The following is a 27,202-nucleotide window of genomic DNA, read 5'->3' as shown; positions in this document are numbered from 1 at the left end:
GTGTGGGAGGTTCATCCAAAATTGCTGTACTATGTGACTTTAGAGCCAAGTGGGTTTCTACTGCATAGTAGTTCCAGATTTCCTCTTGATGGTGCTCAGTCACAATGAAATCTGACCGTACGGATCAGAAAATCTAATCATCTTACAGCATTTGTATTTGTATGGTATTATAGTACTTGTATTGAAAAGCAGCAATGTTTTCTTGCACTAAATAGACATCTGAGTCATTGTTTTAACCATTTTAGGGCAGCAAATAACCTTTATTTAATTGATTAAGCAATTAATTGTTCAGCATAAAACTTTAGAAAATTTTCCATCACAGTTTCCTAGAACCCAAAATGACTTCATCAAATGTCTTGTTTTTCTCAACTACAGTCAACAGACAAATTTATATTAATTTACTGAAAAGGAAAATAGAAGATCAATAAAGTTGAGAGACAAGAATCCCTTTGTTGCTCGAAAATTAATTGACGTAGTGAGTAACATCGAACAGTATCAAAGCAGTACCAGATGAATTTTCCAAAGAACTATAAAGATTATCTCATTGATTATCGAGCTCCACATCATTTGATGTCCATCTTGTTATGCAGTTTACACGCACCAGCAGCCAAGTCAAATGTAATTGCAGCTGATTTGAATTATCCAATTGAATTATGTGTTAAGGGAAAACATCTGATGCAATGTTCTAGTGACAGTTGCAAAAGTTTGATGTAGATATCACTGAATTAAAGATACATCCTGGCGATTTAGATTTGAAGGACAAAATGAGAGAAAGAAATAAGGGCACAAACAGTGCCGATGTATGTGTGTTAAGTGTGGGTCCACCAGAAGAAGTCTGGTCCAGCTTCTTTTTATTGATCAGTTGATGAGTGAGTGCTGCTGAGCCGACAAATCGGGCAGAAAGTGTTGGCTGTAATGGAGCAAACTTGTTCACAGCCCCTTCACTGTGGAGCTCTTTGTCGGTCCTATGGCCTCTTGGGACCATATAGGCAATTTAGGCATTACTGGACTCCACCAATAAACACATGCAGTCAGACATGCAGGTGCCCGTACACTTGCACGTACACAGACAAATTGCTCCAGCATATTTCCCCCAGAGTGGCTGTCCAGATGGGCACATGGCTGCCGACTGTTCACCTGTCACCCAAGTTTCCAGTGTCATCTGTCTGTCAAAGTAAACAACACGCAGCGCATTCGAGGCCGGCATCCCGCTGGTCGCCACAGTGGTGGACGAGCCAAATGTCCAGCTGAGTCTAAGAGACTCAGAGCTGCCAATCAATGCCAGCACCTCACACAGCACAAACCCTGGAGGAGTGGGGCGTTCAGGCACCAGACACCCGACTGCGTCATTACTAACAACTCTCAGAACAACACCGCACTTATCTTCTCTGTTCTCTTTGCCCTCTCCACCTCATGCTCTTCAGCCTAGACTCTGCTGCTATATTACATTTCACCCACTCAGAGGAAATGGACACTCTTCCCATCAACAAGCAGGACCTGGGCTGCACTCAGGCACTCAGATGTGCAAACTCAAAGACCTGAGAGACCATGAGGCACTTAGAGGCTCAAGCAAATGACCGGAAACCTTCTGTCATATGTTATAAGGTGTTGCATAACATTTGAAATTTCGCTTTATACTTGTAAGTTTTGTGTCTAAATGAATTTTTTTTCTCTTTATATTTGCCTGAGGCTGGTTTATGTGTGTTGTATTTGTACTGCAGTCTTTCCCCTTCTTTTAATCTCCATTTTGACTCCTTCTCCGCTACATGTCCCTCCGTTTACTGCCTTATTTTGCCCTCTAACCCTCTCTTACCCACTGCATCCCTGTGCACACTAGTGTTTTTCAGACGATGGCTGGGTCCTGCTCTGGGATCAGCTCCCTCCTCTAATGCTATGCCCTTCTGTGCTGTGCCCCAAAGCTGCTGAGAAAAGCAGAAGTTCGACATGCAAAACCAGCTGGCAGAGAAGACAATGACACAGGAGGAAAGAGGGGGGAAAAGTAACTGGAAAATCTCTCCTTCTTTTCTTCTCTCTTCTAGTCGCTCAGTGACTGAATCAGCAACTTCAGAAATCCTCTAAAACTATCAAGCTGACGCATCTTTCAGTGAATATGAACGCGCATTGTAAGAACCAGCAGAAAAGGGAGACGCTACAAGATGATAAAGACAGCTTCTGATTCTTTGTGATTTATAGGTAATTAGGAAATGAATGCGAAGCAGTAGAAAAGCAAGCAAATCCCACTGAGATTGAAGCTAAAAATTTCAGTGAGCGAAGGGGAGGAGACACTGGAGGAAAGAATGGGAGGAAGGCCATTAGGGCATAAACTGCGTACTTGAGTGCGTATAAGCAGGAAGTGTGCTAATTTCTAATTGCATGCATAGAAACAGGGACATGTGTGCAACAGGGCAGTCGCTGTCCTCCTTGTGTGTGCCATATGCGAGTGTGTCCATGTCAAACTTCAGGAGTGATACGCTGCAGTCAGACAAGTGAACAGTGGTTTCCTGCCCTCCTACTGACCTACTTTATCCAGACACACACATGCACACAGTGCCGCAATTCCAGGAGCACAGAAGGAAATACGTGGTAGACAAATCAAGTGACAGAAAAACAAGCCATCAGAGTCGGTCTCCAGCCATCAGACAGACTCTGTGGCATATTTTTCATCAGTGTTAAGCATCAAAGCAAAGTCAGTCACTAGCAAAAGGAAAGCTGAAGTGATGACGCTGGTAATAATCCTACTGTCTGTGAAACAATGTGAAAGAGCGATTCAGACACTCCTCCTGATGAGAGCTTATGAAACGTCTCTAACTGATGGATAGATCTAAAGCGCCACTGGTGCCACTGACTGTCAAAATCAGGTCACCATGAGTGTAGCAATGCATTTCAAGTGGCAAAGGTGGTGCATTCACTTCATATTCACAGCTTCCCACTGAGATAATACTCCCGACTTCCCCACTAAAGTCTGAATTACCGCTACTCCAGCACCCACTTTGCATCTTACTTTGTCAGAAAAAAAAGAGGAGACATCAGCATGAGTAGGCAGCAACAATCTCAGCACAGACAGGGTTGAAGTGAGCCACTGGAAGCATGTTAGTGGTTGTTTGGCCTAAAAACTCTAAGACATTCCTCTAGAACCATCCGGAGAGAGACCTGCCAAGTTCCTGGCACCATCCGCCTTTTATTTATTAGTAAGCTCAAATGATTAAGGCTCCAGTGTGGCCCATTTCACACTTGCACTGATTTTTTAACAACTGAGCATTGCGGTGTAAACAGGTAAACAGATGTGGAATATCATATTCACTAACCATCACTATTTTTCATTAAAGGGGCAAACTGAAATGATTTTGCTCCGTACATTCACTGAACTACTGATTTTAGTCAAATTCAAAGCAGCAAACTTCACTCACTTCATCACTTTTAGATCCTTCAAACAGCAGATCCTACATTTCCCATAATCCATCATAGTGTGCATCTGATTAGACCCGTCCTGTCTGGTAAATGCTCAACTCCACATCCAATGTTTGAATCAAAAAACTCCCCTTATAGGCAAATAATGGACTAATTATTTAAATAATACGAGCTACTGAAAACCTCATTTTAAAATGTAATCATTACTAAATATTTAATATATTTTAATATTGTATCTGAACTTATAATCCCTAAAACATAAATATAGTAGAAGCAAGGCTTTTCAAATTGCACAACTCGAATTTGATTGTTGAAAAAGAAAACTTAAAATGACTTCAAAACAAAATTGCACTAAATTTCAACAGTGAGCTGTATTCTATACTGGTTGGTTTTCAATTAGATATCATCATCTTAACATTTAAAATCAGTGGAGGACTTCTGGATATTAATACACCTCCTTCACACACACTGAAACCCCCTCTGTAAGTCTGTGTCTAAAAGACGTCTAACTAACGGTGACCTTTATTTTGCTAATTGCTAGTTAATACTATCAATCAATATAGAGCGGTGAGAGGAACCAAATCAGTCCTGGTCATCGTGACAATAGGTGAGTGCTGCACCTTATTGTGTGTGTCTTAGTGTCTAGACTAATGCTAGTGTTTCTGTCGATAGCACAAGCTTAAAACATGCATTAGATGTGTATTTTGTCTTTAACAGAACAATATTGTCACATAATTGTCACTATGATTCTGCAGTGATGAGAAAAATCACACACACACATTCATTCTTCTGTAACTCCTGCGGTACATTTTTTCTGTGACAAGAAGCAGATAAACAAAGACCTTCAGCTCAAGGCCCCCATTAAGCAGCCCTGCAAAGAATATTCACTTATTGAGATGTGACAAAGACTTGGATGAAAATATTACAACAGACATCCTGTCCAGTGGACTGTGGGTGTGACTCATCATCCTGGAAACCCGGAAAATGGAGGAGAAGCTTCAAACATGTTGTGAAAGGATTGTACTTTTACCCAAATTAGGATATTTTCCTAAACCTAACCAAACACAGAGTGACAACTGGAAGTAAACAAGAAGTGGGAAAAAAAAATCTCGGAATAATCATACAACACAGGACATGAGCCCTGGTCTCAGACTCTTTCAACCTGGTAGCCTTTCCTACAACATCAGAATCTTTCCCCTTTTTGGGGAGAAAGTATGTTTGTTTCAAAACTTAATTGAAAATACAGATTAACTGTAAGGGAATGTAGCATCTGGGGGACAGAACTGGGTGGAACAGTGTTGCGTGGATCAGTCATTTACAAACCGGAGTCGTGTACACCAGATTCACACAAAACAGCCAGCTACTAGAGAAAACTTTCATTGAATTTGATGAAAAGCGCATTAAAACTGCATAATTCACATTTAAGTAAAAGTACCAAAAGTGGCAGCAATAAAATACACTTACTGTCTTTCTCATTGCACCTGGTAAATGTGGACCTGAATTTAACTGATAAATTGTACATGGTATAATTTATTTGTTAGTTAGAATTTCTATTACTGGTCCAAATCTGACAAGTAACTAGTAACTGAAGTACCATATAAATGTAAAATGGACTAAATAAAATATAAATGGAATGAAAAGTACTACATTTGTCTCTGAAATATTGTGAAGTTGAAGCGAAATGCAGCATAAAATAGAAATGCTCAAGAAAAGTTCATTATGCAGATGTGGAAGGATGCTTCACTGTATGAGGGCATTTATCAGTTGTCAAAAAGGACCTAAAATGTGGTAGCTCTGTCGATTTTCCAAATTTTTATAAAAAGTCCACAGACTAATGTTTTGAGAAAATGTGGGATGACAAACCACTTGCAGGACCTTGCTAGTGTCTACATGGCACTTATGTGTATGTGTACTTCTGTGTACATGTTTGTCTGTGTGTGTGTATATGTGATGATCATCTCTACCTTTTTGTGCCTTTTTAGCGGCAGGCAGCACAGTCACTGATGATCATCCCTGCGATTTTCTAGGCACACACACTGCAAAAGCAAAAACTGAGAGTACAACTGGCTCACGCTCGTGTTTCGGGGTAAACAAGGCCGCCGTTAAGCCCGAGGTGGCCGAGAGCGCAGAGCAAATTAAAAGCGATTGTGATTTCATATGGCAGTCCTGCTCGGGAGGCCTGCGAGGAGAGCAGGAGGCAGAGCTGTGGTGCCTGCTGGGGATGTGGAGCCTCTCCTCCTGGCCCCAGTCTGCCTGACAGCTCTGGTCCTCTCAGCTCCAGGCTCTCACTGCGTTTCACACTAGTCCTGTACAAGGTCACTACTCCACTCATAACTCCAATGACTGCTGTATGTACCTAAAGGAGTCCAATGTGAATTATGAGGAGGATTTGCTTACCTGTCTGGTGAATTCCTCATATGTGGCATCACATGCACTCATGTCTGAAGCCTACTGTGAGTTTGGGGTAAGTATTACAGGTCTGTGTGCCAAAACAGCAGAATTAACGATGTGGTACACTGCTTTGACCTGGAGACGTAAAGATGTGCTGCTATAGTGATTCTCAGTCTGACTTGATGGGCTTTCCAGACACATATTCTCATTCCTTTCCGTGGCTCTCCACTTCTCCCTACTCTCATTGCCATAGCAACTAAACCCAGAAGGAAAGAGAGTGAGGGACAGCTGCACAAAAGATTAGCCATCAGCAAGACATGAAATCAACCTACACATGTGGGCACACACACACACACACACACCAACTCATGTTGTATACGGTAAATACACACATGCACACGTGTGGCACACACACGAGCACCAAGTGGAATCATCATCATAGATTTGCATTGATATTCATACAGTAGCACGCCACTAAATGTTCTCATGTCTTATGGTTATTTGTAAAACAATGCCACGCGCACAAAGGGTGCCTTTGAAAAGCTCATTCCAAATTCAAGAAAACCATCTGCACCTGTCAGCTTTTGTCTGTTTCAGATCGGATCCTGCATTTGCTGCAAGAGTTCTCCATATGGTCATTAAGAGCGTGTCTTATGAATACGCAAAATCCGTTCAAGTGTTACAGGATGACCCAGGGCTCAGTTCCACCTGGAGTCACTGGTCTAAATCCACTTTTGACTATCGTAAGGATGGTAAATTCTGGATAGTTTAATCAAATTAAATGATCACAGGAAAGAACAGCAATGGAAAAAGTGTAACTGTTGTACTTACTGTTGCCTCTAAAAGCTTTTTCAGCTTCATTTCTTGCTAAACTGCTTTCTTAGAAAACCATATACTGAGCCCGTGGTTTCACCATCATTTGATTCTTACCACAAAAACACATCTTTACATTCTGAGATAGCCTGGAGGTGATGTTCCTAAATTTTTGGTATTGAAACGATTATATCTCTTGGCTTTGCTGCAGCATAAAAACAAAAACTATTTAGCCTTTATTAGACAGGTAACAGTGAAGATGCTGCTAGGAAACAAAGGTAGAGGGAAAGGGGAATGAAACATGTGGTGGCCAGACTGAATCAAACAGGGACTGATATACATGTTTTGGCTTAACAACTAGGCCACGGAGGCAGATTTTAAGCCTTAAGTATTAGCTGCAATAGACAAGCTGCAGGCTATCTGTGAACTTAGAGCTGTGTGTCTATGGCAACAATCAATGCTACCTGCGGACAGATGTGTCATCTGCTGACAAAGAGGAGGAAAACAGGTCAATTTGTGGTTTGCTAACAATGTGGCGAAGCAGACAGAGGAAATGGAAAAGCTTTATTAAAGACTACAGCAACCTCTTGGAAACGTTTTGCTTTTATCTTTTACTTACATCACTGAATTTCCCAGTATAAACCCTTCTTGCGCTTTTCACATTTTTCCGCTGAATTGAACGGAGCCAAAAAGCAACGTTTATTAGTTTGAAGAGTCCTGTTTTACCCAGAATATACTGTGATTTACAAACACTCAAGACACTCTTATGCAACTCATAAAGCATGAACTTGTACAGCTATCCTCTAGTCGCAGAGAGACAAACACGAAGGAGAATGCAGGTCAAAAGTCAAGACGTGCTCTCTATACTGACCTTCTGCTTAAAGGGTTTAGAGCTTCCTTTAACATGAAGGAAAGCAGTTAGAAATGTGCAGATTTAACTATAAATGTGATCAAAGCTGGAAAAGGCGGCATTTTTTGAAGTCAGTGGGCTAAAATTCCATAATAACCTTTCAGTATCCTGCAATTTAAGTGATGTGAGAGGAAACGAGGCAGAGGCACATCCTCTTAGCTGGAAGGTTTAGCCAGTCACAGGTCTTTTTACCCTGATCAGGTGAGATACTACGAAGTGCAGCAAAGCCCACATAAAAAGCTGGGCATGATGGCTCAGTGGATTAAACAGAAGACTCAGAAGAGTGCAGTTTGAATCTTGCACAAGGTCACAAGTTGTTATTTTTTTTCTTGGCTATTTTTGCACATTTGAAGCATGGGCACATACCCGAGCTCTTCTGATGGGACGGGTTTCGTACAGAGAGGAAAGAGCTGCAGGAGGAGCTCTGTCTTTTTCAGATTTCTGCCTACTGCAGCTTTAAGCACAAGGTAACCTTTCCTTGGCTGTTGTTCTAAGGGTCAACTCGCGTGAATGCACCATGCTCAGCTCCTGTGCATTGTAGTCAAAGCTCACGTCTTCGGCGCAACCCCGCATCGCTCTCAGCGTTGTCACTTCCCATTGTTTGCTTTGCTTTGTGCACTGTTTTGGAAAGTTTCTCGGTGAGGCCTCTATCAAGTTTTCTCTGGGGAAAGCTCCAGAGGAAAGCAGCCAGAATCAAAAAAGAAAAAAAGAAAAGAAAACCTCTCTCCTATGACAGCCTGAGGGGCCACTGAAGTAATTGTTGTAGTCAACCTGTTGCTGGGACTGACAGAAAGCATGTTCCGATCCTGCTGGATATTTTAAAAAGATGTTCTGACTGGAAAGAGAAAAGTTTTATCAAGTCACGCTTCATCACAGCACTGCTAGAATTTGTAGATTTTGAAAGAACATAAGGGGGAACAAGTAAAACACCACAAGAGTAATAACCGAGTATTAGTACAGAAAGTGCAAATGTCACAGACGCCCCTTATGAAGGCAGACATAAAAAGAGCCATATGGGCTGAAAGTGGGGGCAGAATCGCAGAGAGAAGTGGCTCCCTCCACGCTGTTGGAGAATTCTTTCTAAACAAGGTATGGAATGCACTCCTGTGTTTCATAATTTGTTCCCTCATTCTTCTCCTCTGCACATTTACAAACAGAGGAAGAGAAAAAAAGAGAGGGAAAGAGTGTGGGAGATAGTGGAGCAGAGGTGCATGGGAGTCCTGGAAATATGTCAGGGCAATGCTGTTTAACAGAGCAACAAGGAGAGGAGGAAAAAAGAGGGAGATGGTGAAAATAGTGAGAAGGAGAGAAGGCATCATTAATAACTGGCTGACTGGGTGTACGTTGACCAGTCTGACAGGGGGAAAGCTGTGGGAGAGGAATGAAGACGAGGAGGAAGAGACAGAAAACTAGAATGCCCCAGGAATGATCTTAATGCTCCACTTGGTGTTCACATTCCAAGCCAGCAGATCATGCAACATTCAGACCAAAATTAGGACCGGCTGATCTCCTCCTCCACCTGGGAGACTGGCAACACTGGGCTGCCACAAGTCTCCTCTTCCTTCCCTCCCGCTCTACTTCTCTCTGTCGCTTTTTTCCTCTTCTTTTGCATGTGCGAGGGAGAAACAATATGGAGGAGATTTGGTTGCACAGCAGAAAGGAGGCAGGGGGTTGGGTGGGAGGGCAAGAGGAGATGACGAGGTGGAGGGTGGGCTGGGGTGCAAAGTTTAAAAATATCTCAGACTGCCGAACACAAGGCTGGGCCGCAGCAGTCCAGCATACCTTCAATTTCAGCTATTTTTGTTGCTTTTTCCATAATGTCTGAAGTCTGCCTTATAAGCTGATGACAAAGAAGGTTCTCCAGCTGAGACATAAAAAGACACACTAGTTCTGTCACAGCAATTTTCCCTCCACATTTGCCAGCAGTGCTGCTTTCCGTCAGAAGCACACTCCACTTGTTAAGAAAATTTATTCGTGCATCTTGGGGTCGGAGGTTAGCTGAGGGAAACCTTGGGGATTGAGACCCCGTGTGTGAAAACAACCACGCCGATGAAATGCCCTTGAGCAAGACACTGAACCCGACCACCTCCGGGGTCTGTAACACATCATGCCCTCTGATTCATCTGCGAAGGACAAGTGGACAAAAATTTCCTACAATGTTTTTGGCTACTTCAGTTTAAATTGGCTGGAAACTGCAGCAAATAAGCCATGTGTTGAAGCTGAACATTGCTGAATAGCTAAAAAAAATTAACAAGCCTTCCAAATTCATGCATTTTACTGCTTCACACTGTCAGGTTGAATTAACTGTTCTGACATCAGCACACACAAAACACAGATTTATCATATTATGTAGATGTTTGTGTATTTTTGTCCTTGGCTTGTATACAGCGATTGTGCTGTGCAGCTCAGTGCATTATGCTGCCAATAATATACATGATGCAAAGGCTGCAAAGGTCTTGAGGCAAATGTGTCATTTGTGATGTTGAAACCGACTTGAATGCACATGTATATGCTTTTGCAAGTGTTACACAAGCAATAAAGTGGGAAACAGTTTCTTTCACTGTTATTTGACTTTTGACTCTGTTTGTTTCTTACGATCTTACATGCACGCCTTTCCTCTCACTGTCTTTGCCATTCAAGTATGTAAATATATGTATACTTGTGCATGTGTGTGTTGCATGCGTGTGTCATTGCTGTGGGGGATCCTTGTCCTAACACACTGCATGCATGAGTCAACAGCAGGCCAAATAAACACACACTCAGATGTATGTGGGGCGCATACATATAGATGCATATACAAGACGGCACAGAGCTTTTTCCCTCTTCAGAGGCAGCAACAGAAGAGGGAAAGAATGTGATGGGCACAGAGATACTTATGGAGGGAGAGAGATGGATATTTTGGATCCACACATGGAAACATTACTTTCGTTGCTATGCCACTGCAATGACTGCTGCCAAGTCATCTTTACCGTAAATTCGCAGACACAGGTAAAGCTGCTTACTGCCTCGGTTGAGGAACAGAGCAGGTCAGGGAAATGTTGAGCAAAAGGCAAAACCAAATGACTGGAGACACTTTTATATATGTGTGTGTGTATGTGTGTGTGTGTGTGTGTGTATAAGAATAGAGACAGAGAGAGAAAGGAGGCTCAGACGAAGCCTTCTTGTCATGCTAAATCCTAAATCTTCATACATTTTTATTCCCTCTGTCTTCTACATGCACACCTTACATAAGGAGAATTATATAGCTATACATTTAACTATAGTCTGTATTTATGCGTAGCTTTAAATATATAGATGAAAGCACTTTATTGCAATAAATGTCTTTTTCCAATGCATTTGTGTTTCAGAAAGTCTATTCACGTATTTCTTTTTCCCACTCCTTCACATCTTTCAAATACCAAACCAATTTGAGAAGCCTTTCAGAAATGTATTGTCAGTCTAATTCGGTTATGCTTTTTGTCTTCAGCTTCTTTTTTTCTTTTGTTTTTTAAAGGCATTTTGAAAATGTTTTTAGACCAGATTTATAAGCAGAAACATGGCATGTATTTTAGCTCGACCTAAAATGCGTTCTGCAGAGCCAATTCAGGGAAAATCTTTTGTAAAGAGGTATTTATTCAAAATATAATTTTTCTCCATGTAGGTTTACTATTTGCCTTTAAGTGCGATCTCACCTCTGCTCCATTCTTATCTCTGTTTTGTTGACTGTGCTTCTCTGACAGACGGCATGTATGTATATTAGATTTGCCTCAGGGTGCATCCCAAATACCATTAGGTGTGTGGGAGGCTGCACTGCAGAAAATATGAATTGCAGAAATGACAGTGTTGGCTTCAAATGTAGAGGTATCATGCTTAACATTACCATGTATGTATAGAGAAAACATTGTTGGCGTCGTTATCAAAAGTCTGTACAGCATTTTTATGTGAATTCCTTGCTTTGTTTTAAAGTCGGTATTTCATCCTCCAAGGAGTGAACAGACATTTGTTCAGTGCTTTGCTATTTTATTCCACCTTTCTCTCGCACGTTAAACACAGTTCCCAAAACACACAACTTCCTATGAGACGTGATTTGGACAATCCCGCATTTTCTCCCTCTGGGCTATGAATTTAACTGAGTGTGGACAATATAAGACAGTAACACACCATCTATTTTTAAATGGTTTGTCAACAGTCTTTGCTGGGAAGCAGCCCCCACTAATGGCCCTCTGGCAGCCAATCTGCTAATGTGCTGCGCAGAGCAGCGCTAATATCAGAGCTAAAATGATATGTGCTTTTCTCTTTCATTATACCCATCTCTCCACCTGTCCATCTTTCTGCCCTCCTCTATCACCATCAGTACAGCTGAGATCAATAATCCCTCCCCTCCCCCTGCACTCATGTTTATATACTTCCTCCAGCTCCTGCCTTCATAGCTTCTAGCACTTGTCAGTGGCGTAATAAACACAACTGCACGCTCAGTGCTGCAACAAACAGCACACATTATCATGCTGAACTAAGGACTCTGCTTCTTGTGCTGCTGTTTCATTGCATATTGATTAAGGCATGAAAAAAAGTGTGGCCGGACAGTCTGTGTAAGGCCACAGAAAGCCATTGATTTGCCTGCAGTCCCTTTTCTCCATAAAAGCAAACAAGTTAAAAGCAGGATTGATGATTTCCCTCGACACGTCATTTAGTCCGAGTGACATCTGCCAAAGTTACTCAAGTTTAGACGTTTACTCAGTGAAAGCGATGTGTGAGCGTGCCGATCAGAGCGTGCGTGACGAAGGCACATACGGTGCAGAGTGTGTCACCATTCGGCGTACAAGTAAGTGTCATTATGTCTAAGTAGGGAGTGAGTCATGCAGCACATGGTAATTTCCTCTCGTGTCAGTTGAGTGTTTTTTTAGAATCAATGAATGATGTAAATGCATCATAAACAGAATAGAAAAAAGCACGACAACCTGTCACTATGATAAAAAAGATGACAAAACGGAAAGTCTTTGTCTGCTGTTGATATCAGAGCCCCGTTGGAAATCTGGCAGCTCACAATAAGCTACTATCTGTATTTTGACCCTGATTACCTCAGATAAGAAAATCCAGGCACCGCTTCAGCTGTTGTTTTGTGAAAACAGACATTATTTGGTAGCATGCTGATGGCCTTGCTCAGTGTAGTCAGGCCTGCATTGTTCAGTATTTTTCCTGTAAACACCACAGAAATATTGGGGTCCTGTGTGTCCCTTTAACACTCAGTGGATTAGTTCGAGCTGCAGAAAGATACCGTAAATGAGTTTGAAAAGTCAAATGTATTCGAGAAGGGACGTGGTTGCAGGAGATTAGATCTTTTTTTAAAGAGAGAAAGGAAAGGAAGTGGAAATATTATTAAAAAAAAACAAACTCCACAGCTGACCCTTTCCCTCCTGACATTGTGTTAATTATAGAAATTGCTTTGCAGTATGTAGAAGGCTGCATGTGAGCTCTGCGACACACTAGTGGGACTGCACCAGCGGTAGCTACATAGAAATCTACTTTACACATTCAATGAGGAGGTTTTATAGAGCACACAACTTCACATTACCAGTTAGGTTACTGTGGAGACTACTGTAGTTTTATAATGTGGTCTCTCCAGGAGGAATAGAACTCTCATATTTCTCCTGTTCAGGCAGTAAAGTGAGATCTGGGGGTCTCCTGCTTCGAACTGTAAAATCTAAAGCATCTCATTTGGTCCTGTTGGGTGAAAAACAGCCTCCAAATATGCTGGAAGTTGTTTAAAGAAATCTGTACTTTTGGAATAATGATCTTGCCATGTGTTTATTGAGATTTCTTTTAATAGCCTGAAATGTTTCTATCCCCCGCATGTTTATATATGATGATCGGACTGAGTGTGTGTGTGTGTGTGTGTGTGTGTGTGTGTGTGTGTGTGTGTGTGTGTGTGTGTGTGTGTGCGTGTATATTTGCTATGATAACATGGTAGAGGTGCAGTGGGGAGCTGTAGGCGATGGAAAAGGAGAATATCCATTACATAAGAGATTAAACTGAAGGAATCTGAGGTATGCATCCAACAACGCTGGCCAACAATATGAAAGTCGACTTCATGAGCCCCCCCACCACTCCTCAGCCGCCCTTAAGTACAGAGCCTCAATGGGTAGGTCCACTGTTTATACCTTTGATGTAGGCTTGTAAAAAGGGAACAAACACACAGCGTGGCACTGCAGTGTAAACTCATATAGTGCTATTAGACACCGCTGTTGTTTTAACTTTGCCTCTGAGCCAACAGGACAGAGGTCATGTGTGTGTACAAGGCAGCAACAGGGGCAGAGAAACAACTGTCAGGCAGCGATAGTAAGAAGTTTCAGATTTTTCTAAGGCTGCTGCCAGCTGATTCTTACACCGAGTCCTGACTTTTGTGTCAACTTCAAACAAATGACCTGTGTGAGCTCACCGGCTTCGTTGTTATTACATACCGTGCCACCCGCTGCTTTAACTCAACCACACTTTTCTAATGGACTGCTGCTATTTATGCTGCACTTCATTACAACAAACAGCAGAGTTGGAGGTAAAGACAGTGAGAGGGCTGGGAGGTGGTGGTGCTGGAGGGGGGATTACTGCTGTTTTGTTCGGCTCCCACTGTTTGGGGTAGAGGAATGTTTCATAGTTCAGTCGCCCACCCCCCTGTGTGTTTCATCCATCCACGTGCTGCACATAACTGAATGACACACAATCATCATGATGAGGACACTTTTCAAATCCCAAACACACACTGTGGCTCTGTTTCTTCCTCTCTGTTTTCAGTGGAAGCCTGTGTGATGCATGTCCTCTTTCCTGCTTCTCACTGTACAGTCTCATCTGTAGGAAGGACTTTTTTCCCCTTTTTTGCTCTGAAGTGTGTGACACACATCTGTTGCTTTAGCTGGAGGCGCAGAGAGCAGGGGAGAGGATTGAGGCTTACATTTAAACGATTAGCATATGCTCACAGGAAAGGAAGGGGAGACAAGGCAGACATGGGTGGACATCTAAGCAAATACTGAGGAGACGGAGAGGAGAGTGAGCGAAAACTACTCATACACACATTTTTAAAGAACAAAACCGTGTCCCAAAGCAAAGAAACTCCAACAGTTTCAATGACAATCAACGTGTTTATGCATTTGTGTGTGACACTGACCTCTGACTCTGGCATAGCAGCAGCCACACTTGGCCAGGACTTTACGGAACAAGTGTTGGCAGCCACAGCCTCTGTGGTGGCGATGGTGATGGTGGCCCCCTTTCATGCTGTTGAACCATTAGCAGAAGTGGGCATGGCCCGGCACTGTCTCTCTCTCTCTTTCTCTCTTTTCGGCCTCCCTCAAGTCTCTCGCTCTCACACAAGTAGAGGTTTACTCCTCAAAAGTGTAAATCCCCCCCCAAAAAACGTGTCAGCCGATCCTCCTCCTCAGTTGACGGCAAACAGAGTTAAAGCCCACATCCAACAAGCCAAGAGTCCACAAAAGCAGCAGCCAAAGAAGAAATCCTCACTCACTGGGTTTTTTTTATATCTGGTAATAAACAGCAAGAAAGAAACATTCCAGCAAGCTAAATATTGAACGTGCCGCCTTCGCTCTGTCTCTCTGTTTTTTCCTCTGCTTTCTTTTTGGTGCTGAGCTCTCGCCTCTGTGAACTGCCTGGTCAAATGACAGACTGGGAGACTGCTTCAGTGAGAGAGAGAGAGAGAGAGAGAGAGAGAGAGAGAGAGAGAGAGAGAGAGAGAGGGAGAGAGATAGCAAGGGAGAGAGAGAGAAACAGAGAGAGTAAGGGGAGGGGTGAGAAGGGTGGAGTCTGCAGCTCTAGTTGCTGGCTATTCCAGGATAAGGTTCCCACTCCCCGAGTTTTTTCTCTTCCTGCCCTCCGTCTCTCTCGTCCCTCCACTCAGCTGTTTTTTTCCCTGCCTCCTCCTGCTTCCTCTCTCATCTGCTGCCCCCCATCTTGTCTGTTATCCTCTTTTCTACATTCTTGAGTCTCATCTTAGCGTTGGTAATGCTTGCAGGGGCTCTTAGGTATCTGTAACCCGATGAAATGACACGCTCTCTGACCCTGGAATAGTAACACCCAGGTCTGTTGTGATAAATAATGCTATTTACAGAGTACAGGCCATGTTAGGTTGAGGGTCTCCTGTGTTTTCTGGTAAGCGTGTTACAGTGTGTGAGAGACTTTCTGGCACTTTAATAATTTATCCTTGTGTGGATCATCGTGGGCTCTCCTGGCTGGGACTGCTGCAGTATTGACTGGCTGCTGTGTTCATCTATGATCATGGAGCCAGCAAAGTGTTTTTTGTGTGTGTGTGTGTGTTTCCATGGAGTGAACAGATGGTGTCATATTTCACAATGTTGGCAATCTTGGTGAGTGTGTGTGAGAGACAATAGTCATTTAGCCTAATAATTCACTGTAGTTCATTGTGGGCCAGAATGACCAAAGAAATTTACAGACTCAGTGGATCAGTCAGTCTAAATAAGTTCCAGATCTGCTCTACTCTCCAATGGAAACCTGATATTCTGAATGAATCTTTTGATCGATCATCAGAAAATGGACATAGTGTGGTAATAAAAGTAAACTACGAGGTGTTCTGAGACTGTTCCTGTTGTGCACGTACTGAACATGTGCAACAGGTGCAAGGAGTAACTGCCATGAGATAGGATTCCATGTGACAGCACACAATTAGCATCAGGCTCTGTGTTACATGTGTTTCTGTGATCACTGGCAGGTGTGCATTTGCAATTTCACCATGGATCGCAAACGGAAGCAAAGCGCAAACATCGCATTCTATGTCCATCAACCGCCCATGATGAGAAAGTCTTCATATGGAGGATCGTCAGCGATGATAGGACATGGATCTGCAGCTATGATCCAGAGAAGAAGCATCAGTCTTTGCAGTAGAATAGCAGCCACAGAAGGCGTATTAGGTCAGAAGTGCAACAAGCGCGTTGTGTTCTTCGACATTCATGTGGTTGTGCATCAGGAATTTAATCCTGAGGGTGGGACCGTCAATACTATGATGTATTAAGGAGATACTTCAGCACAAATAAGCTGAACTGTGGTGCAGTTGAGTGCTACAACTGCACCATGCATCGCTCACAGCAAGATGATTGCATACAAGTTTCTTTGTCACAACAACCAAAATAAAATACAAGTGGAAGGGACAACATTGTGACATGAAGAGATTCATCACAGATGGTATTTGACATGTTTATAGATCATAGTGCAGAGGTTCAAACACAAGTAGATACAGTACATGGGGTCCTCGGTTTATGACGTCCTCGACCTACAGCGTGTCGTCGTTACGTCAGAACTGGTTATGTGGAACTAGTTAGCGAGCAGAGCGAACGAATACGTTGTCATGCGGTGCTATAAGACAGCTTTGTTTACATTCTCCGATTGTGCATCACCTTGGATTGTGCTACATTCACTAACTTTTTACCCTTCATTATCTCTCCCAAGCGTAAGTCAGACTCTTCTGATGCTTCGAAGAAAAGGAAAGCCGTCTACATGGAAGTAAAATTAGATATAAAAAAAAAATGCTCGGAACAGGGCGAAACACTGACGAACACCGGCATTATTAGATCAAGTTGTAAAAACAGTGCAACATATTGTAGCGACCTTCTGATGAGTAAGTGAGACTTTATCATTCCCTGGTCATGTATTGAATCTTCACACAGGCTGCTGTGGGCCATAGCCAATGCCAAAATAACTTCAAAAAACTATAACAATGCTCCAGAATTAGCCGGCGTTCCCAGCTCTCTTTCACTCCACACACACTACTGCTGGCTGTCAGCCAATCAGAGGTGAAGTAACTAAACATGGCACATTCACTGACATTAAGTAAATCTGGAACTGAACAATAAACATTGATATCTCAACATCAACAACAATATCAGTCCATTACGATATTCTGTTATCTTTTTATAAAAGGATTCATACATGCATGAAAGTCGTTGGTATTCATGACTTTTCCAAAGAACTGATCGATATCGTGATGCACAAAACGCCTTTGTTTACATTTTCACCGGAGTTCCAACTTAAAGTGAAAATCGACTTACGTTGATCCATAAGAACAGAATTCTGACTTAAGTCAAGGACCCCCTGTACTTTAAAAGGGCCAGTTTTAAATCTGGAACAGTTATTGCCTTTAATAAATGCAATTTCTGGTCCCACCTCATTTGCTATCCCTCTAATTTGTTATTTATTTATTCAATTTAATTGCTTTTTTTGGCTAACCTACCCATGTATCCATAAACAATACCCACTTTATCCTGTCTGAGGTTCTAGACTAGAGCTTAAGTTTTACCTTGGCCAGATCACTAATAAATCACAAGGCTAACACACAGAGATGGACAGATACACTGACACTACAGCTAATTTAGCATCACTGATTAACTTACCTAATCATGTCTTTGTGGGTGCCACCACTTGGCCAATGTAATAAAAGGTCTCTATATAAAAAATATAATTCATGAATTAAAAGCACTCCTGCTCTTTATGCCCACAGAGGCTAACATAGTATGTCTCTAGCAGTCTACCAGAGCAGCATCATCATACTACCTGGCTGTACACTCATCAACTCAGACAACAGCAAAGAAATGTATATGCTAATATGATCGCGTTCACTCATCAGTGCCTTTAACCAGAAGTCTACGGGATGTCCTGCCATTTTGGCTTTCCTGCAGAAGATAATGTGTGTGTGTGATTCAACACAATCATATCTGTGCTTATTTAAATGTCTTAAAATTAAGTGTCAGATTATTAGATGTGCATATGGGTCTAATTCAAGACACAAGTGTGCCGCTAATCTTAGGAAGGAGTTCTGTGCACTGTGACATTGTTTTCCCTTCTGAGTCAATGTAACAAACCTGGAAGCTGCAGAGATCTGTAATTGCCAACATTTCAGTACAGACTACGCATTGCCATATTTAGATGTGTGTACTTCAGAGCACATTAAACTCAATTAACATCTAGATTACGACTCATTAGCCTCATTTACAGATGAAATCCAAGTCTGTTCAAATGTCAGTAAGTAAGGCAGCTTCAATCAAGTAAACAACTAAAGATAAACCCGGCACAGGAAGGAAGAAGACAAAGGTTTTATGACACACCGAGTATTCGGCGACGCAACCAATTATTTTCTGACTAACAAACAGCGTTTCCAAGGCCCGAAGCTGCTGAGCTTATGACTCAGTGTGTGATCTCATTTCACTTTTGCAGGGCGCATCACGCCATGCTCCTTTCACAGGCTACAATCCGATTGTGTGGAAATCACCACCTGATTGCTGCAACAAAGATGGGCAGTATCACAGCACCCACTCAGGTCTCTCTTGGGGGCATCAATGGAAACAAGAGAAGGCTCAGTATCGGCTGGCATTGAACCACCACACACACAAACGCACACATCCCTGAAGTGTACTGTCAAGTGTTTCGGTGGTTGGCAGAGCTGTCTGTGCAGCATCCATCTATCCACAGTGACAGGGTAGCAGCAGAATGCTGTCAGGATGTTTCTGTCATCTGCAGGAGATAGTCAGAGCAAACAGATGAGCGTTCCTGCCTCACCTGTTAGCCACATAAAGTACACAAACACGGTTACATTAGACTTCCCGCCATCTTTCGCTTACCATTCCTGTTTCCCCTCACCCACAAACAGAGCAAACTAAAGCAGCTATAAAATGCATGGCAAGGAAGTTCTTCACTAGATGTAGAAATGCAAAAGAAACATATTTATTGCCCTGGTTTGTCACATTCAACACACTGCTCAGATATAGACAGATCACCTCCCTCTCTCCATCCCAGCCACCCGCCATCTCTCAATTTCTTTGCTTATAATGGATGCTTTAAGCGACTGTGATTGAAGGGGCAAGTCACCGTTTCTGAATGTCTCCATTTGTCTGACGCTGATATGGCTGCAAAATACTGTCCAAGCATAGGAGTATAATTCAAAGCAGGCAGAGAAACAATGGATTTGACAGCACAACAGAAGACTTAAAAGTAACAAAATAAAACAAAGAATCCAAGGGCTGAGCACTACAAATTTAACAAACACTGCCTGCACTATCATTCAGCACAAACAACAGCTTGGCAGTGGAGAAATGATAAAGAATGCATTGCTCTTGAGATGCATTCACAAATCATGAAGTGAATGCAGGAGAATCCTTTCATGTGCTCTTAAGGTAGAAGCTGCAGGAGTGGGTTTCTACAAGAAAAGCCGTGAGGGGCATTTGTACATTGCTTTTAAATTGTAGCTGTTAGAGGAAAAAATCACCTGATCCTTTCCACAACTGTCACAGATTTATCATCAACTACAGTGTTTTTAGTTTGTATTTATTCTACTTCTCTCCTATAGATTTCTCAGTTTAAACAACTGCTTCATCTAAATCTGATCTAGAGCTGATCCCAACTGCTCAAGGATGTTCTACCCCTAATTAAAAGCTGCATATTAGATCAATCTATTTTGATCAACAATCTAGGTTCTACAGACTTTTAAGATTGCTGCAACTAAACCTCTACTTACAAAGCTTCTTCATCGAGGTGTTTCAGCCAACAATATCCAGGAACAGCAGTGGTGAAAGTTTTCACATCTTCAGACAATGGACTCGTCTCTATACTTGTGCTGCTGAATCTCAGTGCTGTGTTTGACATCACTGATTACACCATTTAACTATAGACATGCGAACGTGTCATATGGACAAAAGGAACAGCACCATACTGGTTTAAATCATATTTATCAGAGAGATTCCAGTTTCTTCATGTTAATAATGATTCTTCCATGCACAGAAAAGTTAGTCATGTAGGTCTGATATTTTTCAATTTATACATGCTTCCATTAGGCAATGTAATTGCGAGACACTGCAGAAATGTCTGTTGCTATGCAGAAGATACCCTGCTATAAATATCTATGAAGCCAGGCAAAATAAATAGGGTAGTCAAGCTTCAAGGATATCTTAAATACATAAGGGGTTTGATAATCTGTAATTTTTGACTTCTAAACAAATACAGTTAATGTGTTTGGCCCGCAATACCTGAGTTCACGACAAGTCATATAGTTACTCTGAATGGCATTACTTTGGCCTCCAGGAACAACAACAGATTTTTTGTCACTGTTTACTTTGTTTTTATCTGGATATCTCCTTGAACTCACACATAAAACTGGTCTTCAGGATGACCATCTTTACCAGTGCAATATTGCCAGAATTAGCATTTTGTTACTTCTAGACTGATCAGGTCATATTGTTATATTAGTTTCTCTTCAATCAGTTCATGTAAAATCAAGAAGAGGAATTAAAATCTTTCTTTTCACATACAAAGTCCTTAATGACTAAGCTCTATCAGATCTTTAAGACTGCATATTGTGTCAATAGGGCACTTTATTCTCAGACTGTAGGTTTACTTGTGGTTCCGAGAGTTTCCAGAAGCAGAACAGCAGGCAGAGCCTTCAGCTATCAGGCTCATTTGCTGTGGAATCAGCTCTCAGTTTGGGTTCAGACACCTTTTCTATACTCATAATAGGGTGTTGAAGCTTAGTTTGGACTAGCAGAAGTGACCCCAAACTAGCCATTAGTTGTGTTGCTAAAGGCCTTAGCTGCTGTGGATCTTCCCATTATGCAGGGGGAACCTCTCCTCTATGGTCCTTTTTTTCCTTTTCCAAATATTTATATGCCACATTTGCACATCTCTGACTTTGTATATCCTCTGTACTCTACTCTGTAGCTTCCTGCAGGTATCGCTGTCTCTGGAGCTACATGTTTCTATGGTTAGTGACCTTATCAACCTGCTCAGTGTTTATTGTTTTTTCTCAGTTGCTCACGTTGTCACTCTCCACTCCCTCCTCACCCCGACCAGTTGAGGCAGGCGGCTGCACACCCTGAGCCTGGTTTTATTTCATTGTGTGAAAAAGGTGTATTTTCTCTCCGCAGTCAAAATGTTCTTGCTCAATGGGGAATTGTTGGGTTTCTCTCTATGATCATGTAAAGTCTTGACCTTATTATGTAGAGTGTACTGAGAGGGCTTATGTTATGGCTTAGTGGTATATAAACAAGACTGAATTTAATTGAATTGAATTGGTTCACTCAGCCAGCAGTGCTGCTTCAAAAAACAGCAAACATGAGAAAATGTTTAGTCTAGTTCTATAGATCAATATTTTCTCCAACAACAGTATCCCAAATGCTTAGAATACAAATATTTCATATAGGAACCTTTTCATATCATCATAAGTCACTGGGTGGACCGATCCGCTGCTATACTGAATGCTGACTTTTGTGACTAAGAACCCATTTCTGTGGATCAGCTCTGACATTCAACACCTACAGCATCCCTTTCTCGATATGGAACGAAGCCTTTCAATAAATGAGCAAAGAAATTGGCCCAGCAGACACGTACAAAGCTCTGAATGTTAACAGAAATATGGAAAAAATGTTCCTCCTCTGGCTTGAAGGGAGGAACGGGGGATGTGACGTGAGGCCCGCATTAACACACATTCATCTCTCTCCTTTTATCTGTCGCCTTTGCTCCCTCACTCCTTCTCCCACACACATGCTAAACATGATTCATCTGCACACGTATGCTTGTGCACATGTGGATGAAGAGACCTGGATGACGGAAAAAAATAAATAAATCAATGCATGTACACTGGTCTGGACCTCAAGGCTTGTCTGTAGCATAACGCTCTAGTAAATAGAAGATTTTTGTTATTTAAGCCAAGCAGCCAAACAGAGAAAATGCAGTGTTTCCACTGTGAAGAAGACAGTCAGTCATATTTAGGAGGCTTGTTCAGAGTGGAATCTCAAGTATGATTTATGGCTGTAAACTAGCTCATGCAAATACACACAATCCCCTAAAGTTCTTGTAATTTGACGCTATATTATAAACATGATACATCCTGCAGTTCATAATGTACAGTAATAATGTACACACACACACACTTAAGCTACAGAAGGAACAGGCACAAATACAGAATTCGTATGACATAAGCATGAATACTAATAGGTACAGCAACTCTCAGTTCAACAGATATGCAGTTGCTTATTCGCAGCGTGTTCCCCAACCCCCCACTGACATTAGCCTCTCTTCACCCTATCAGCCAGCTGAAATCCTGCCAAAATATGCTCACTTACATTTCATTTTCCTACCTCTTTCTCCCTTGCATTTTCTTCCTTAGTTCCTCTCTCTCTCTCTCTCTCTCTATTTCTTCCTTCCTTCATTTCTAAGCTGAGCGCCAATTAAGGCAAACTGGCATTGTGGACCAGTTGGTGTGAGGGGGGAGGTTTTTGGGGATTTTTTTGGCTGAGATCCCATCAAGGAGGAGAAGTCACGGAGTAACTGTCCTGTTCTCTTCTTCTCAGTCCTGCAGAGAGCTGCTGTTTTGGTCCTGCTAGACTAAACTACGCCGCTAACATGCGCCAGGGAGACAGACAAGTGTGTTGCTCGTTGTGTGTTCATGCATGTGTGCATGCACTCCAGTACTAGTACCACTCAGTACCTCCCACTGTTGCACCTCAGCAAGCGGTGCTGCTCTCAGGCAGCAGGAGCTCTGCACTAAACGGAGGGGAGTCACACCACCTATGCAGACTTATTCCTCATAGCATTCTCCACATGCGATTACAAGCACACGCACCGAGAGCCGCATTCACTCAAGGACATGCTCCTTTACCCACTAAGCTCCTCTTTTTCTAGAAAACCGTGGACGTCCCTTAATCTGGAACTTGTCAGAGTTTTCCTCTTCTACCTGCCCCCCGGCATCCCTCCCTCTTCCTTGTCTCCTTGGAGCTGAACTGTGAACCTTGCTCTAGAAGCAGCATGCTACCACTGAGATTGTGGGACTGCTGCTGACTGCGTTCAGGGCTTAAGTCTGATCTCAAACGCCACCCAAAGGATAAAATGTTAATTAAACAAATGCAAACCCTGCAGACTACCCATGAGATTATCTGCTGGGAAAATGATTTAGAGATGAGGTTTCTGCTACATTGCAACATGAGATGAGAGCAAATCGTGCTGCAAACACATAAACCAATCAGACTGCAAATGTGTATTCCTGATTTCGGCTGTGAGTGTTGTAAAGTGCTGCTTACATGTCTCCATCTGCCTCTTTCTTCTTTTCCTTCTCTCTGGTCAGTTTATGATTTAAATGCCAGCTGTACTGTGGTGCAGTGACCTGTGAGGTGTCTGAGAGACCTCACTGACCTGCGCCTCCCAGCGAGCTCTGCCTGACCCACTTCTTTGGAACACAGCATGAACTCTACAAAAATACGAGCAATAAGTAATCTTTGAACCAAGTTATTTATGAAGGTTTTACAAGGTTTGTAGGTGAGACGCAGGTGGCACTCTTTCATCAGAGTCACACCACCAGGACAACCCACATAAGCATTTGCTTCTGATTGACATGTTATTCAAACAGCCATAAGTGGTATCTTTGCATCACATGACGAGTAAAAGATGCTGATGAACCTACTGAAAATTCTCGAGGCTCTCAAGGATTTACAAAGCTTTGCAGCAAGCGTCAACTGACTGGCTGTCAGGCCTGTGCCTTTACAGCTTTGTTTCACTCTTACCACTCACATAATATTAATTTCAGTCGCAGCAGGCAACTGCAGCTTATATCCCTCTGCACACTGCCTTCTCAGCACCAAGCGGTAGACAGCATGCAACTATCTGGTGTACACAGGGGAGCATTTAAAAGCTAAAAAGACAGATATTTTCCTCTAGAGTTGATAGAGAAAAAATGATGCTCTCTTGACTTACTATAAATTAAACTACTCTAAGTCAGACCGTTACTCAAAAAGCAACAGGCTGCAGCAAATTCTAAGAATAACTCAGAAGGTGATATGCCAGTGTTGTGTTTACATCTTGTTCCACCACATCTAAAAGGCCAATAAAATTGTTTTTGCAGGCTGAGAAGCAAGTTTAAGGATCTTGATTAATGTTGCTAGATTAAGGCAAATTAAATCTTTGTCATTAAACATCTACATATACTGAAAAAGTTATTGCTACTATTTCACAACAAAACCTAGAACCGGTCTGATCTAAAGGTCAGAAGTGCAGAAAACATTATGAAGACAAGCACTGGTCCAAACATCAGGGGCACTAGGTACACTGTAAAACAGAAATGGAATATCAGTCCATCTAATCGTCATACAGCAACACAGGCAGTATTTGGAAGAGCATTTGTAATATTTATGATGAACTGTATGACAACTTGGCCATATCTGGCTCTCTGTAAGTTGTTCATTCACATAGGAAATGTTGCTATTTTTATAGATACAGTTATAGTTTCCAAATCAATCTAAATTTATTACTTTAATTCTAAAAATAGAAATATATTTCAGGCTGTTTGCAGTTAACACAGCACACGCTTTCTGCAGTTCTGTAGACACTGGACTTGACTTTAGAACTGTGTAAATAAACAGACATAATTGCGCCATTTACCTGTGTGAAGTAATGCTTTCATTTTTCTGTTCCTTACAACACAATATGATGCAGCTTCAGGTTGATCTCTGCCCATTTAAGGTCACACACACACAGTTCAGTCCCTGGGTCCTTGGGGATCAGTGCTTCTCTTTGGACGGCACACTCTCCCAGCCTCGCACAAAACCCGATAAGGGCACAGCCGTAGATTTTCTGCATAGTTTACTCATAATTAATTACAAAAATGGTGAATGATTTCATTTATTCTCCAAAGAGGAGCTGGGTGCCAAAATGGGTACACAGTTTCCACTAAACAAAACAGCTTTCAAATGTATTTCTCTCCACACATTCAATCCAGTCCTTTGTGTTGATCTTTCAAATCAGAAATTAGTTAATTATTCAAGGTTTTTAATGGTAGGAATTTGTGAAAATCAATGAAAATACATAAGAATTTAATATTTAAAGCTTTAAAACGGTACTATCCTTGTGTGTAGGCCATGGAGAACCTTTGAACCAGAAACAAGCATGTGTCTTTTCAGTTAGATATAAGCACATTAAAATTAAATAGAGACATCCAAAGCGTGTGTATTTGTGCAAATGACCAGTTTGTGTAAGCATTTCTGGGTCATATGCAACACTGTTATTGTTTGTGATGCAGTGCTTTTTCCTGTTGATGTGGCTTCACACATCTTACCTTGAAACCTACAAAATATAAAACACAGAGTGTGTGGCCATTCATCACAGATCAGTGTTACAAAAACAAGACACTTGGACAAACTGTCGAAATATTGTCTGGGAAGAGTGAGAGCATAAAGGCTGGGAGCCTGGAGAGCTGAGAAGCAGAGGAAGAAACTGATGAGTTTTAGGAGAAAACAATCTGTGTTCTCAAAGGAGAGACTGGCTCTGAAATACTGATGCTGTGGACGTTGCTTTGACTCAAAATAAAAGAAACAACACAAATTGGAGAAGAGTAGAGAGAGTCAAAGATTCACTATGAAGAAGGAAGAAGAGCAAAGTAAGCAAGGATTGAAAAATAGGAAGAATTGGAAGAACAAGATAAGCTTGAATTCATGAAGGCTGGCACTGTCCTGTTTTTCCTGGAAAGTCACTAGCAGGCCTCTTGTCTCTAATACAGAACAGATTACTGTCATGGTCCTATGAACCATATCTTTAAAAAAAGCAGAGGCCTCTCCTCATTCCACTCACATGTCCTCTGGTCGACATGTCTGAAGGTGAACTTAATAGTTATTATGTGAAACACAATGAGGATAACAAAAACCTTTCTTTTTAAGACCATTCCAGCATATCACAAGCAAAAAATAAATGAATTTGTGAAATACTCTCCAATTTAAGCTTTTTTTTACAAGTTAATTTGGCATCTAACCTCTGGTGTACCAAGCTTGTTCAATGGCACATTAACACGATCATTATAAACTATGTACTGGGTATGAAATGTGATATTATGTCAAATTACCCATTAAAATTCAAATTCAAATAAATTCTTTTGAAAAACCTTTGCTTTCAAAAACTACACAATATTCCCTCAAGTATCTCAGATCATTCATTATGACACATTAAGATAAAATTATTAGTTTTGTTTATGGTATTGACATTGATTTATGATATTCCTTTATGGGAATTTTTTTTATAGTATGATTAAATGGACAACCAATACATGCAAATATTATACCTGAAGCTATTCTAGACAACAACAAAGTCTGCATCTTGTTGTGGTTCAGATGTTTTTCTGCCTCATGTTTCATTGATTTTCCATCCAATTTCCCATCCAGAGGAAAATGGTCTATGCAAAAACAATTGAGCAGATGAGCGCAGGGCTGAAATAAACAATCTGCATTTCGATCGCCATCCATCCGCATGGCCCTGAATAATGCACTTCTTTGCTTTTTTTTCTGTTTTTCTGGGCTCGGAATTGTGACTTAAAATATTATTTGGCTGCATTAACTTCAACAGCATACCCCGTCTGAGCGAGACCATCACAGATAAGCATCGCTGACAGCTTCCTCTGGCCTCACTCACACCCCTTCTGTAAGCCATATACTGCTCAGCACAACAGTTAGCAGTGCAGCCACATGGTACACACCACCAAACCTCCTGTATATACACACACACTCCCTCTAACCCAAACCCAGATCCAGCTACAAAGCGCCTTTTGTTCCATTCCACTCAAGGAAAATGGCAACGCACGCAACCCTTCCACAGCAAAATCAGAACAAGTTCAACCAACAGCGATGGGACAGAAGGGGAAGGAAAGGGGGGGCAGCTGAACATGTTTTC

General features: G+C 41.8%; 1 protein-coding gene across 5 annotated transcripts in view; it reads right to left on the bottom strand.

Annotated features, from left to right (window-relative positions):
* The window catches only part of arhgef25a (Rho guanine nucleotide exchange factor (GEF) 25a), a 50,597-nt gene that overhangs the window by 19,902 nt on the left and 3,493 nt on the right, over positions 1 to 27,202 (bottom strand). Inside the window, exon 1 of one of the 5 annotated variants that reach the window (XM_023283811.3) lies at positions 14,658 to 15,171. The exons of the other annotated variants lie outside the window; for them this stretch is intronic. Within the exon in view, the coding sequence (XP_023139579.1) occupies positions 14,658 to 14,763 (106 nt within the window). The 5' untranslated portion in view covers positions 14,764 to 15,171. Of the gene's footprint in view, positions 1 to 14,657; positions 15,172 to 27,202 lie in introns of those variants that run through there. 5 annotated transcript variants of the gene reach the window in all.

Source organism: Amphiprion ocellaris, chromosome 8, assembly GCF_022539595.1.
Source record: "Amphiprion ocellaris isolate individual 3 ecotype Okinawa chromosome 8, ASM2253959v1, whole genome shotgun sequence".
Taxonomy (NCBI): Eukaryota; Metazoa; Chordata; class Actinopteri; family Pomacentridae; genus Amphiprion; species Amphiprion ocellaris.
This window is presented reverse-complemented; position numbering and strand designations above follow the sequence as displayed.